The sequence below is a fragment of the Oncorhynchus keta genome, chromosome 1, assembly GCF_023373465.1.
Source record: "Oncorhynchus keta strain PuntledgeMale-10-30-2019 chromosome 1, Oket_V2, whole genome shotgun sequence".
Classification (NCBI taxonomy): domain Eukaryota; kingdom Metazoa; phylum Chordata; class Actinopteri; order Salmoniformes; family Salmonidae; genus Oncorhynchus; species Oncorhynchus keta.
Genome location: NC_068421.1, coordinates 70,384,456 through 70,398,531, shown reverse-complemented (window position 1 = coordinate 70,398,531; position 14,076 = coordinate 70,384,456). Strand labels below are relative to the sequence as shown.

Genomic DNA, 14,076 nt, shown 5'->3' with positions numbered 1-14,076 from the left:
AGGTAAGACAAACTAATACAGACAAATATACACATACATTAAGGGAATATTCTGCAGTTACAGCCACTGATCCAGGTGAAGATCAGACGTGTTACCTGGTTGAGGAGCCAGTCGCTGCCCTGGATGGCACTCTGGGATGACTGGCCTGCTGTAAACGTCTCAGTGAAAGAGCGGACCGACTTAGACGCCACTGCAGGTTTGCTGGTAGAAGAGATAAACATTAGGAGTTTAAAATAGTCCAGGAATGTTGTAGACATAATACTCTCTAGTATGACCTTGTTGCTGCAGTAAATAAAAGCTTTCTTATTATTTTATGTCTGGAGATGTTGTGGAAGGTTTACGGATGTCTGTAGATGTAATATACCCAGCATGTGACTAGAAGTTCTGAGGTTGTACCTGGCTTGGGGCTTACGGATGGGGATGTCGTAGGCCCGGATAATGTTGAGAAGTAATCTAATGTCCCCGTCAGACAGATTCTGAGCTGTCACTTTCTTCCTCTCTTTCCTCTGAGGCTTCAGGGGCCGCTTAGGTTCAGCCAGCTTGAACAGATTCAGGCCAAGTATCCTGACGGTCAAAACAACAGCTGTCATTCCAGAGAAAGAGTATATTCTCCTTCACTTTACAGGGTAAACACAGACCATACTACCACATACTCTATCTTCCAACTGTTTACTTACTGTGAGGGGATGATTGACACAAATACCAATAGAACACCAATGCTACACTCAGAAAAAAAGGTGGTCGGCTGTCCTCATAGTAGAACCCTTCTTGATTCTTTCTAGAATCCTTTTGGGTTCCATGTAGGCCTCTTTCTACAGAGGGTTCTACAGGGAACCAAAAAGGTTTGTCCTTGGAGCCAGAAAGGGTTCTCCTATGAACCAAAAAGGTGTTCTCCTATGGAGACAGCCAAATAACCCTTTTGAAACCCTTTTTTCTAACAGTGTACAGTATAATGATAAATAAACTAACAGCCACAGACAGGTTAGGGAAAAGAGGAGAAAAGGCCTATGAACATACCCAGGGCCTGCACCACTAAATATGTCAATGAAAAGCATAACAGAGAAATGGGACACAGAAAAAAAGATGTTCAAATAATGAAAAGTAATATGACATAGAAAATAACAATAATGATGATAATACAATGTATGTGTTGATACTATTTGCTAAGTGTCACATCCAGATGTGGTGTAAAAAGAGAAGAATGTGCTTTCAGATCCTCTGAAAGAGAACATCTCTTCAGCCATGGAAATGAAGTGTTTGAGATCAAATATTCCAGAGACCCACCGGCCAAAGAGAAACTCATTCCTCTGGCCTGTGATCTATTCTGTGATCTACTTAGACCCTGTCAGCTTTTATGACAGATTTACAACAGATTATAAACCATTTTGCAATCCCCGTTAACCTAAACACAAACATTTGAGCAAAACAATTTGAACAATCCAATACAAAAGACAGCCAGTCAAGTACTGGAGCAAATGCCAGTTCGTCACACACACAAAGCAAAAGCATGTGGTGCTACCTACCTAAATCCACTGATGAGTCAAACAAGCACAATGACTATATTCTATCGAGTATATAAGAATATTAGCACAACAATTCTGCTTTGATATGATTTCACAAGTATGAAAATGCACAAATGTATTCACCCAATACTAGGAACTTCCTCTTCTTGGACCAGGTCAGACAGGAGGAAATGATGCTTGGCGATGAGGAAGCGGTTGATGACTGATTCTCTAATCTGATAGACAGAGAGTCAAATAAATCAATATGATTCATATGAGCAGATCCACACAGACTAGACTCCAGATTCAAAGCTAACTGCCCGACACATCTACTCACCTTCTGCAGGTATTTGGCCACCAGGGCTCTATGTGCATCTAGGTGATCCTTAGTGTCAACGATTTCTCCTTCTCTCAATCTCCTCTCATATTCCTGAAAAGGACAAAAATCATAAAGTTGAACATGTTTTCGGGCTTATTAAACCTAATTAGTAATCTTAGAAAGTATACAGTGCCTTACCTGGAACACCTTATCAGTGACCTCCCGTTCCAGGGCAGGGACACACTTATAGTTACGGAACTCAGCCACCTCCTGGTTTCTGAGCCGGAGCAGACGGAACCTGCGAGACCGCTCAATTTCCTCCTCAGACAGGAAGTTGAACTCCTCCTGCAGCTGCTCCAGTCTGAAGTAATCTGGAGCTGTCACCTCCCCACTACTGGCCACCTTATGGAGAGAGAGAGCAAATTATTATTATATATGGGACTGTATAGACAGTTAAATGCAGTCTCCTGCTCTCTGGGGCAGCTGGGTAATATGGACCTGTGATCTCTTAGTAATGTGTAGTGTCTAGTCACCCACCTTTAGGAGTTGCATGATGGTTGCGTTGTTTGGGTCATTGGGATCCAGTCTAGATTCAGTGGCCCACTCCCCAAGCTTCTTCATATCATTAAGGCTAGATGCCCCAATGCAGGCGATGGCATCCAACTGTTTCAGTCCACTGCACAGACAAAGGGAGTGGGGGAGAAATACATGTACTTATTTATGAATGCAGCCAGTAACATAAAATAGGTCTGCAGTATTTCACCTTACTAGGTATAGTGTTTCTACTGTACGTAACTTGGATGGGATTGGTTTACTGTACCTGTGCATGGCCTTGGACTGAGTGGTGGGCGGGGCCAGGGGTACATCATCCTCCCCTATAGCCCAGGACACACAGCAGGACAGCTTCCCAGAGGTCAACAGGGTCTGACGGTTACTACCGTCTGCCTCAAAGGAGAAGGGCACATCTGACAGGGCAAATTGACAGCAGAGAGAGACCAAAGAGAGAGAGAGAGAGAGAGAGAGAAGGGTGTAAGAGACATGTCCAAGTATAAATATGCACAGTGCGTCTATGGGTGTGTACCACTGCCGACGGCCTCGTGGTCAAACATGACCCTCAGGTTGCTGCTGAACTCCAGCTCCTCAGAGGGGGCACTACCCGTCAGGACTGATGATTCTGGGACTGGCACAAACACCTCTGCCAACAGGGAGGTGGATGAGCCCAACACCTCAAACACCTACAGAACAACAAGAATAACAGGAGGTTTAAATGTGTCTGAAAGAAAGAAATTCATAACATGGAGATAAATTACAATAATATAATCTCAAAAATCATTGATTTAGTTCAATCATTTAGTTTAAAAAATCATTAGCTGAAATCCAACAAAATTTCACCTGCAACTTGATACTTTCTGGCCAGTTGACTATCTTCAGGTTGAATATCTGACCAAAATGGATTCTGAAATCAGAATTTAGGGAGCGATTGTCTGTTCTGGAGACTTCTTTGTTGTTATATAAAACCTTAGTGAAGAGAGAGCGCTTTGCAACATCTTCTCTTCTAGCAAACTCGCCCCTGTGGGGAAGAACAGACACAGTCATGCAAGTGAAATATGGATATCCTGTTCTGTGGACTTTTGGAACACCTCTAGTTGGACCCATCTAGTTCTTAAAGGGACATTTCACTGTCACAAGTTTTTCAGTGGTTTTCAGACCTCAAAATTAGACAAACGTCAAGAAGAACTCATGTCCCTTAGAGGTCTGAAAATGTCTGACAGAAAGTGTATATCCTTTTAATTGTGTTCCTGTTCATACCTGGGACACTGTTCATTAGGAGTGATGGGTCCAGATGCAGTGAGTTCAGGCATCAGGATGGGTTCCCCTGGTTTCCTCCTGATTCTGGAGGCCTTCTCTCTGACCTGCTCCTCAACACCCTCCATGTCTGGTTCCTCAGGAGGGTCTGGCTTCGAGGGTCCCAGCTCCATGTCACCCTCTGACTCGTCATCATCATCGTCTTTGTCATCATCATCATCCTGAGACTGGGTTTTCTTCTTTTTCTTCTTCTCTTTGGCTTTCTGAGCATGAGAAAATGTATGTGATAAAAAATATATATTAATAAACCAGGATTCTCAAGGTCCCCCATGCTTAATCTTAGGGGTGAAACATACCCGTTTCCTCCTCCAGGCCTTCCACTCCTCCTGCTGTCTCTTGTACTCAGTGACCTTTTTCTGGTAGTCTTCCTCCATCTCCCCCTGCAGCTCATCCACTTCAGCCTGGACCTCAGCCTCATGGTCCCGCTCATCTGAAGCCCGCAACCCCTCCTCCCTGGAGCAGAGGGGGACACACACCAGTTATCAACACCAAGCACATGATTATCCACAACAATCAACATATAAACAAGGTCACCAGCAGCACACTACTCCACATAGTGCCGGGGCCATCTACATTGTGACAGTACCCCCTGAACTTTGGACAATGTTTTTCCATCTTAATAGAGTAACACAGTCCTAAATGATGGGGTGTTACATTACCTCCTGAGGTAAAGCTTGTATGGTGTGTTGGTGAACCTCTGGAAGTCCCTCAGGGCTTTGATCTCCTTCCAGACCTTGATGATGCTCTTCAGCAGGGTTCTGTCCTTCTCCTGCTCAGTGTCCCGCAGCCTGCGAGTGTTCTTCACCTCCTGCTTATACTCAGATATCCTCTGCTGCATGACAGGAGTTAGGCCCTGCCTACCGTGGATCTCCAGCATGTTCCGAACAGCGTTCCTCAACCCATTCAGCTACAGTAGACATAAACCAGTATTAGACCACCAATTCTTTGACTTTTACTCGAAGACACTTACTGAATAAACAAATCACACTAGAAATCTCTAGATCTAGAGAAGGAGAGGAGTCAGTTGAGGGTAAGTCAGAGTTAGTGCCACTGCTGAATAGCCTTTGTGCCAAATAGAATTAGAATATAAGTCATTATATGTTCTGTGCTTTACCTTGGTAGTGAGGTGTTCCGTGATGTTCTTGTGCTGCCTGCTGAGGTGTTGGTCATAGAGCTGGGCCAGGCGTGCTCCTAGGACATGCTCCCGGCTGAAGAGGGGGTGATGGGAGAAGATGAGCCCTGAGACGTCCACATCCAGCTGGTAATCCCCGTTTGTGCCCCCTCCTCCTGCGATGTACTGACTGGCATGCTTTGACTTCAGAGCCTGTACCACAAAGGAACAGAGGTAATTAAACACTGGAACTCTCGAGTGTATCATACTACAGATGTAATCATATCCGCATATGTGTGTGGAGAGAGAACGAGAGACAGAGAGAAACAGACAGAGAGAGAACGAAGATAAACAACATCATGTAATAATAAGGAATTGTAGTAATAACTACATGACGACCCTAAACTCTGTTGTATTGTAACTCTTAACCTCCTGCTATAATACAGTCTTTGATGTCCTGGTGAACTCATCTGACAGCTGGAGCTACTTCCAAACGTCACACTCATCAAGAACAATATTATCGCCAATTCATGTTGCCAAGCAGCAGGATATAAAAAGAAATAAAGAGATTTGCATACTCTATATACGAGCTCCCGATAATTTATTGGCTAAGCAGCAGTTTCCCAGTTCAGTGACACTGGGATTGAACATTCTGCAAGGTTGTTTGTGTGGAGAGCAATGTGCTTTGATGTGTATTAATAGACAGTAAGATAAGAGGATATGGCAGACAAGTGATTATTTTCCAGTGCAGAAACATGTCAGGTGGTATAGGACTAGTTTGAGTACTATAGATAGATAAGGATTACATGAGGTGAGCACAGTGGAGGTGTGTCTTTGTTATACAAATATAATTTATTATATTGTCCATTTTAATTTACCTTCCTATAAACAGTCTGCAGAGCCGGGTCCAAGTCTTCCTCCATGTGGAACAGAGGGGGTCTGGTGGACGACTCTTTAATGGGGTCAGGCAGAGCTATGATCCTGCCGTCATCCCCAAACCACTTCCTCCCCTGAGCAGATGAACAGTCTCTAAATCAGAATTGATGCTGACACCGCCCACTTGGAGGTACGTTTGTTATCAGAACACTAAAGCTCACATCATGTTCTAGTGGTACAATGACACCTTTACCTGCTGTTGTTTCAAGACACGGTTCTCTAAGATGTTCTGATTGGTCAGGGATATGGGAGGCCTCTCCCCCACGTATAGCCCCTCCTCCTCCAGATAACGTGGCTGCATGTTCTCTGGTACTTTACTGGAGGCTGGCACTGAAGCATAAATAGACAGAGCGTCAACATATATAGAGTACATAGACATTCACAGAGACCATCTTATAACACAATGATATATGCAGTGCGCACATAATGAGGAATGTGAGTTGAGATGGGCTGTATTAGTTAGGGTTTGGTGCCGGTTCTTCAGTGTGGGTATGTTCTCCTGGGAATGGCTGTTGGTGCAACTATCTCATACCGAGGACACTCCAGAGTTCCTGTTCAGACTTCAGGGGGCTCTGCCCTTAAATAGCGAGCCTGGCTGACTGTCCTCCACAACCTGCTGTCCTAGCTGTAGGAAATATTCTGTCTGGCCTCAGATTGATGTGGTTGCCTGTCTTCAGACTACCGGTCTGGCTGCATTACAGGTGTTGTTGGGGTAGGGTGGATACCTGCTCTGAGACTACAGGTCTAGTGGTGTTATAGTTCTGACTGTACAAAATAACAGGTGTGCTTTTATTGGGGTGGGTACCTGTCAAAAAGCTTGGGGTGAAGAGGAAGTCATTCTCGCTCTGAAGACGCCTCTGGTAGCCCATGTACTCTGCTCTCTTCACCACCAGGAAGTCATGTGCTGATTGGTCGATAATGAACAGATCCTCTTCTTCATCTTTCACTAGAGGAGCATCCTCATCCTGGGGTGGGAGGGGTCACAGAGGACAAGATGCATCAACACTACAGCCATACTGAGGTCCTCACCAACAAAACATACCTCCATACTGACGTCCTCACCAACAAAACATACCTCCATACTGACGTCCTCACCAACAAAACATACCTCCATATTAACGTCCTCACCAACAAAACATACCTCCATATTAACGTCCTCACCAACAAAACATACCTCCATATTAACGTCCTCACCAACAAAACATACCTCCATATTAACGTCCTCACCAACAAAACATACCTCCATACTGACGTCCTCACCAACAAAACATACCTCCATACTGAGGTCCTCACCAACAAAACATACCTCCATACTGACGTCCTCACCAACAAAACATACCTCCATACTGAGGTCCTCACCAACAAAACATACCTCCATACTGACGTCCTCACCAACAAAACATACCTCCATACTGACGTCCTCACCAGCAAAACATACCGCCGTCCTCACCAGCAAAACATACCGCCGTCCTCACCAGCAAAACATACCTACATACTGACGTCCTCACCAACAAAACATACCGCCATACTGAGGTCCTCACCAGCAAAACATACCTCCATACTGAGGTCCTCACCAACAAAACATACCTCCATACTGACGTCCTCACCAGCAAAACATACCTCCATACTGACGTCCTCACCAGCAAAACATACCTCCATACTGACGTCCTCACCAGCAAAACATACCTCCATACTGCCGTCCTCACCAGCAAAACATACCGCCGTCCTCACCAGCAAAACATACTGCCATCTTCACCAGCAAAATATAGCGCGTCCTCACCAGCAAAACATACCGCCATCTTCACCAGCAAAACATACCGCCGTCCTCACCAGCAAAACATACCGCCGTCCTCACCAGCAAAACATACCGCCGTCCTCACCAGCAAAACATCTCCTCACCAGCAAAACATACCAGCAAAACATACCGCCATCTCACCAGCAAAACATACCGCCGTCCTCACCAGCAAAACATACCGCCGTCCTCACCAGCAAAACATACCGCCGTCCTCACCAGCAAAACATACCGCCGTCCTCACCAGCAAAACATACCGCCGTCCTCACCAGCAAAACATACCGCCGTCCTCACCAGCAAAACATACCGCCGTCCTCACCAGCAAAACATACCGCCGTCCTCACCAGCAAAACATACCGCCGTCCTCACCAGCAAAACATACCGCCGTCCTCACCAGCAAAACATACCGCCGTCCTCACCAGCAAAACATACCGCCGTCCTCACCAGCAAAACATACCGCCGTCCTCACCAGCAAAACATACCGCATCGTCACCAGCAAAACATACCGCCGTCCTCACCAGCAAAACATACCGCCATCCTCACCAGCAAAACATACCGCCGTCCTCACCAGCAAAACATACCGCCGTCCTCACCAGCAAAACATACCGCATCGTCACCAGCAAAACATACCGCCGTCCTCACCAGCAAAACATACCGCATCCTCACCAGCAAAACATACCGCATCCTCACCAGCAAAACATACCGCATCCTCACCAGCAAAACATACCGCCGTCCTCACCAGCAAAACATACCGCATCCTCACCAGCAAAACATACTGCCATCTCACCAGCAAAAACAGCGCGTCCTCACCAGCAAAACATCCTCATCCTCACCAGCAAAACATACCGCCGTCCTCACCAGCAAAACATACCGCCGTCCTCACCAGCAAAACATACCGCATCCTCACCAGCAAAACATACCGCCGTCCTCACCAGCAAAACATACCGCCGTCCTCACCAGCAAAACATACCGCCGTCACCAGCAAAACTCACCAGCAAAACATACCGCATCCTTCATCCTCACCAGCAAAACATACCGCCGTCCTCACCAGCAAAACATACCGCCGTCCTCACCAGCAAAACATACCGTCCTCACCAGCAAAACATACCGCCGTCCTCACCAGCAAAACATACCGCCGTCCTCACCAGCAAAACATACCGCCGTCCTCACCAGCAAAACATACCGCCGTCCTCACCAGCAAAACATACCGCCGTCCTCACCAGCAAAACATACTGCCGTATTGAGGGTCTTTGGGGTCTGTGTTATTAAAGAATAACATCAACTGTTAAAGCTATTAACACGATTCATGACTAATTGATTAATGATGATGTTTTTGGAAATACTGTATGTTGTTCAAGGACACAAACTGATGTAATTCACAGAGAGGGGTGATGTGCCTATGCTGTGTGTTAAATCAGTGGTTCCCAAACTTTTTAATAGTCCTGTACCCCTTCAAACATTCAACCTCCAGCGGCGTATCCCCTCTAGCACCAGGGTCAGGGCACTCAATCAAATGTTGTTTTTTGCCATCATTGCAAGCCTACCACATGATACATTTATTAAACATAAGAATGAGTGCGAGTTGTCGTCACAACCCGGCTCGTGGGAAGTGACAAAGAGCTCTTATAATGTAGGATCAGGACACAATAAATATATAATAATAATCAATAATTTTGCTCTTTATTTGGCCATCTTACATATAATTTGGGGAATTTTGCTTAAACTCATCAAAAAAAGTTAGCTTATAACAGTGAACCTTTTTTGTGGGATACACATAAGGCAATTCTAGGTCTTGTGGCATATTTTGGTTAAACTGTCCCCAATTCAATGGAATTGCACATGTACAGCTGATTCTCAAGATCTTTCACACTAATGAGATGCTATTGAGCCCACACTATTATACTGGCTGAGCCAAGGACTACATGCTTTCTGGTAAGTTTTGATTACAATACTGGGTGGGGCGAATATATTTTATATGACATACATGATTTTTTGTTAACTAGTAAATAGTAGCCTACAGCAAAGTGTGTTTAAATAATTTCTAACAATTCCTGCTAGTTAGTTTTTGCTACCATGTGGGTTTTAGATTGCTTGAGCCTGCTAACTGAGGAGTTTAAATTGACCTGTTTCCATACATATTTCATTTTAAAACATTTATCCTACAAAAGAAGTTGTTTAATCTAACTGCCTAACTACTTATCTGTACATGGAATTGTATTTGTTTTTTAAATTTATTTTAATTTTCTTCTAATCTTTACAGGAAAATGCCACAGGCACTATCTGTTGTGTGGAGAAATTTCACTGCAGCTAATGTAGAAGGAAAATCTGTGTACATGTGCAAATACTGTACCAAATCATATGTGAAGAATGCAACAAAGATGCAGAATCATCTGGAAAAGTGCATAAAGTTCCCTCAGCGCTCACAACAAGAAACCTCTGACAAAAGTCCCTCATTTTCACTTCTATTCAAGGTGAAAATGATGAATCAGACACCTTATCGATAGCAACAGCTCCCGGTCCTCCTGGAATCAGAAGTTATTTTGACTCAATAGAGGAACGTAGTCAGAGAAATGCTGATGAATGTCTTGCTCGAGCAGTGTATGCAACTGGTTCACCTCTGATGCTCACAGGCAATGTGTATTGGAATAGATTTCTGAACGTTCTTCGCCCAGCATACACCCCTCCAACCAGACATGCTTTATCTACTCATTTGTTGGATGCAGAGTTCAACAGAGTTCAAGTGAAGGTCAAACAAATCATAGAGAAGGCAGACTGTATTGCAATGATCTCTGATGGGTGGTCGAATGTTCGTGGGCAAGTAATAATTAACTACATCGCCACCCCTCAAACAGTATTCTACAAGAGCACAGACACAAGGGACAGCAGACACACCGGTCTCTACATTGCAGATGAGCTGAAGGCAGTCATCAATGACCTTGGACCACAGAAGGTATTTGCACTGGTGACAGACAATGCTGCGAACATAAAGGCTGCTTGGTCTAAAGTGGAGGAGTCCTATCCTTACGTCCCACCTTTTGGCTGTGCTACTCATGCATTGAATCTGCTCCTCAAGGACATAATGGCACTGAAAACAATGGATACACTCTACAAGAGAGCCAAGGAAATGGTTAGGCATGTGAAGGGTCATCAAGTTATAGCAGCAATCTACCTCACCAAGCAAAATGAGAAGAATAAGAGCACCACATTGAAGTTGCCCAGCAACACCTGTTAGGGTGGTGCCGTCATCATGTTTGACCGTCTCCTGGAGGGGAAGGAGTCACCAAGAAATGGCCATTTCACAGATTTCCGATATGGACAGCGCCATCAAGAGGATCCTCCTGGATTATGTATTTTGGGAGAGAGTGGTAAGCAGCCTGAAACTCCAGAAACCCATAGCAGTACCCATTGAACAGATTGAGGGAGACAATTACCATCCTGTCCGATGTTCAGACTGCTTGCAGATGAAAGACAATAAATCCTTACTGCCCTACCCACTTCACTGTGGTTCCAAGCAGATCTGAAATACATCAAAAAGCGTGAAGACTTCTGTCTGAAGCCCATACATACATGTTGGACCCCAAGTATGCTGGCAAGAGCATCCTGTCTGGTTCAGAGATCAACAAGGCCTATGGTTTCATAACTATCGTGTCTCGCCACCTCGGCAGTCTGGCGAAGTACACTTCCAAGTAAGGGCTTTGGGATGGAAATGCAATATGGCAGTCGTGCCAACATATCTCATCAGCCACCTGATGGAAGGGACTTTGTGGATCTGAGAGTCTTTCCTCTGTTGCTTCCATCATCCTCAAAATCCCACCAACATCAGCTGCCTCAGAGCGCAACTGGTCCTTGTTTGGGAACACACACACCAAATTACGCAACAGTCTGACCAATACAAGGGTTGAAACATTGGTGGCCATCCAGGCAAATTTGAGGCTTTTTGAGCCTGACAACGAACAATCCTCAACAGGGTTGGAAACTGACAGTGAAGATGAGGCCTCAGAGTCTGATGTTCAAGATGTGGACATTGAGGAGGTCCAGGGAGAAGACATGGAAGCCTGAGAGGAAGACAACCAAAGCTATAGTTTCTACACTATCATTTTACAGAAGTATGTTGAAAATGTTTTTGGGAGATGCATTGAATATTCCCTTTCTTTTGTTGTTCAGTGAAATCATCCCATGTGAAGAGTCAACTAATTTAATTAAAGTTCAATTCGTTTTATTTCTATTGGAAGGATTTAATAATTTGCAATTATGTCTACTTATGATAAGATAAAATGTTTGTTTCTGTCTCCATATGATATGGTAAATATATCCAATGTGAAAAACATATACATTTAAATGGTATTCATTTGCATAGATTTCCGTTAATACCCATTTATTCCCGTTAATTCCCATATATTCCTGTTAATTTCCACCTCTGAATATTTTCCAAAATGTGCAACCCTAGTGCCTGTATTTAGTTTTCATGCTAGTGAGGGCTGAGAATCCACTCTCACATAGGTACGTGGTTGCAAAGGACATCAGTGTCTTAACAGCGCGATTTGCCAAGGCAGGATACTCTGAGCGCAACCCAATCCAGAAATCTGGCAGTGGCTTCTGATTACATTCAATTTTCACAGAACCTCTTGTTGCAATTTCGATGAGGCTCTCTTGTTCAGATATCGGTAAGTGGACTGGAGGCAGGGCATGAATATGGGGGTGCCACAGGGTTCAATTCTCGGGCCGACTCTCTTCTCTGTATACATCAATGATGTCGCTTTTGCTGCTGGTGGTTTTCTGATCCACCTCTACGCAGACAACACTATTCTGTATACTTCTGGCCCCTCTTTGGACACTGTGTTAACAAACCTTCAGACGAGCTTCAATGCCCATACAACTCTCCTTCAGTGGCCTCCAACTGCTCTTAAATGCAAGTAAAACTAAATGCATGCTCTTCAACCGATCACTGCCCACACCTGCCCGCCTGTCCAGCATCACTACTCTGGACGGTTCTGACAGAATATGTGGACAACTACAAATACCTAGGTGTCAGGTTAGACTTTAAACTCTCCACCCAGACTATCATTAAACATCTCCAATCCAAAATTACATCTAGAATCGGCTTCCTATTTCGCAAACAAAGCATCCTTCACTCATGCTGCCAAACATGCCCTCGTAAAACTGACCATCCTACCGATCCTCGACTTTGGCAATGTAATTTACAAAATTGCCTCCAACACTCTACTCAACAAATTGGACGCAGTCTATCACAGTGCCATCCGTTTTGTCACCAAAGCCCCATATACTACCCACCACTGCGACCCGTGTGCTCTCGTTGGCTGGCCCTCGCTTCATACTCGTCGCCAAACCCACTGGCTTCAGGTCATCCTTCAAGTCTCTGCTAGGTAAAGCCCCGCCTTATCTCAGCTCACTGGTCACCATAGCAGCACCCACCCATAGCACGTGCTCCAGCAGGTATATCTCACTGGTCACCCCCAAAGTAAATTATTCCTTTGGCCGCCTCTCCTTCCAGTTCTCTGCTGCCAATGACTGGAACTAACTGCAAAAGCTTTAAGCACCAGCTGTCAGAGCAGCTCACAGATCACTGCACCTGTACATAGCCCATCCAATCTACCTCATCCCCATACGTAGAATGTATGCACACATGACTGTAAGTCGCTTTGGATAAAAGCGTCTGCTAAATGGCATATATTATTATTATTATTATATATTATACTGTATTTATTTATCTTGCTCCTTTGCACCCCAGTATCTCTACTTGCACATTCATCTTCTGCACATCCTACCATTCCAGTGTTTAATTTCTATATTGTAATAACTTCACCACCATGGCCTATTTATTGCCTTACCTCTCTTGTCCTACCTCATTTGCACATGCTGTATATAGATTTTTCTACTGTATTATTGATTGTATGTTTGTTTATTCCATGTGTAACTCTGTTTTGTTGTATGTGTCGAACTGCTTTGCTTTATCTTGGCCAGGTCGCAGTTGCAAATGAGAACTTGTTCTCACCTACCTGGTTAAATAAAGGTGAAATTATATATATTTTTTTAAATAAATGAAAGGGATAACGAATCCAGTTCTGGAAAGTACCTGCGTAATTGCGCACCTAACTCATTCAGGTGCTTCGCTACATCACATTTGACGTTGTCTGTAAGCTTGAGTTCATTTGCAGACACAAAAAAAAAAATCATACGATGGAAAGACCTGAGTGTTGACCTTGTTAATGCAGACAGAGAAGAGCTCCAACTACTTAATCATAGCCTCAATTTTGTCCCGTACATTGAATATAGTTGCAGACAGTCCCTGTAATCCTAGATTCAGATCATTCAGGCAAGAAAAAACATCACCCAGATAGGCCAGTCGTGTGAGAAACTCGTCATCATGCAAGTGGTCAGACAAGTGAGAATTATGGTCAGTAAAGAAAACGTTAAGCTCTCTCAATTAAAAGAAAACGTGTCAATACATTGCCCCTTGATAACCAGCACACTTCTGTATGTTGTAAAAGCATTACACGTTTGCTGCCCATATCATTGCATAGTGCAGAAA

General features: G+C 44.3%; 1 protein-coding gene across 4 annotated transcripts in view; it reads right to left on the bottom strand.

The window, feature by feature from the left end:
- The window catches only part of cc2d2a (coiled-coil and C2 domain containing 2A), a 37,648-nt gene that overhangs the window by 9,856 nt on the left and 13,716 nt on the right, over positions 1-14,076 (bottom strand). For 3 of the 4 annotated variants that reach the window (XM_035784019.2, XM_035783990.2, XM_035784009.1), the window contains 16 exons: positions 6,540-6,699; positions 5,928-6,064; positions 5,677-5,808; positions 4,802-5,011; positions 4,347-4,594; positions 3,984-4,140; positions 3,631-3,890; positions 3,214-3,391; positions 2,903-3,056; positions 2,642-2,786; positions 2,359-2,497; positions 2,020-2,223; positions 1,840-1,932; positions 1,647-1,738; positions 397-564; positions 96-201 (listed from right to left, as the gene is read on the bottom strand). In XM_035784019.2, the coding sequence (XP_035639912.1) occupies positions 96-201; positions 397-564; positions 1,647-1,738; positions 1,840-1,932; positions 2,020-2,223; positions 2,359-2,497; positions 2,642-2,786; positions 2,903-3,056; positions 3,214-3,391; positions 3,631-3,890; positions 3,984-4,140; positions 4,347-4,594; positions 4,802-5,011; positions 5,677-5,808; positions 5,928-6,064; positions 6,540-6,699 (2,583 nt within the window). The remainder of the gene's footprint in view (positions 1-95; positions 202-396; positions 565-1,646; positions 1,739-1,839; positions 1,933-2,019; positions 2,224-2,358; positions 2,498-2,641; positions 2,787-2,902; positions 3,057-3,213; positions 3,392-3,630; positions 3,891-3,983; positions 4,141-4,346; positions 4,595-4,801; positions 5,012-5,676; positions 5,809-5,927; positions 6,065-6,539; positions 6,700-14,076) is intronic. The other variant, XM_035783999.2, reaches the window with a different exon arrangement.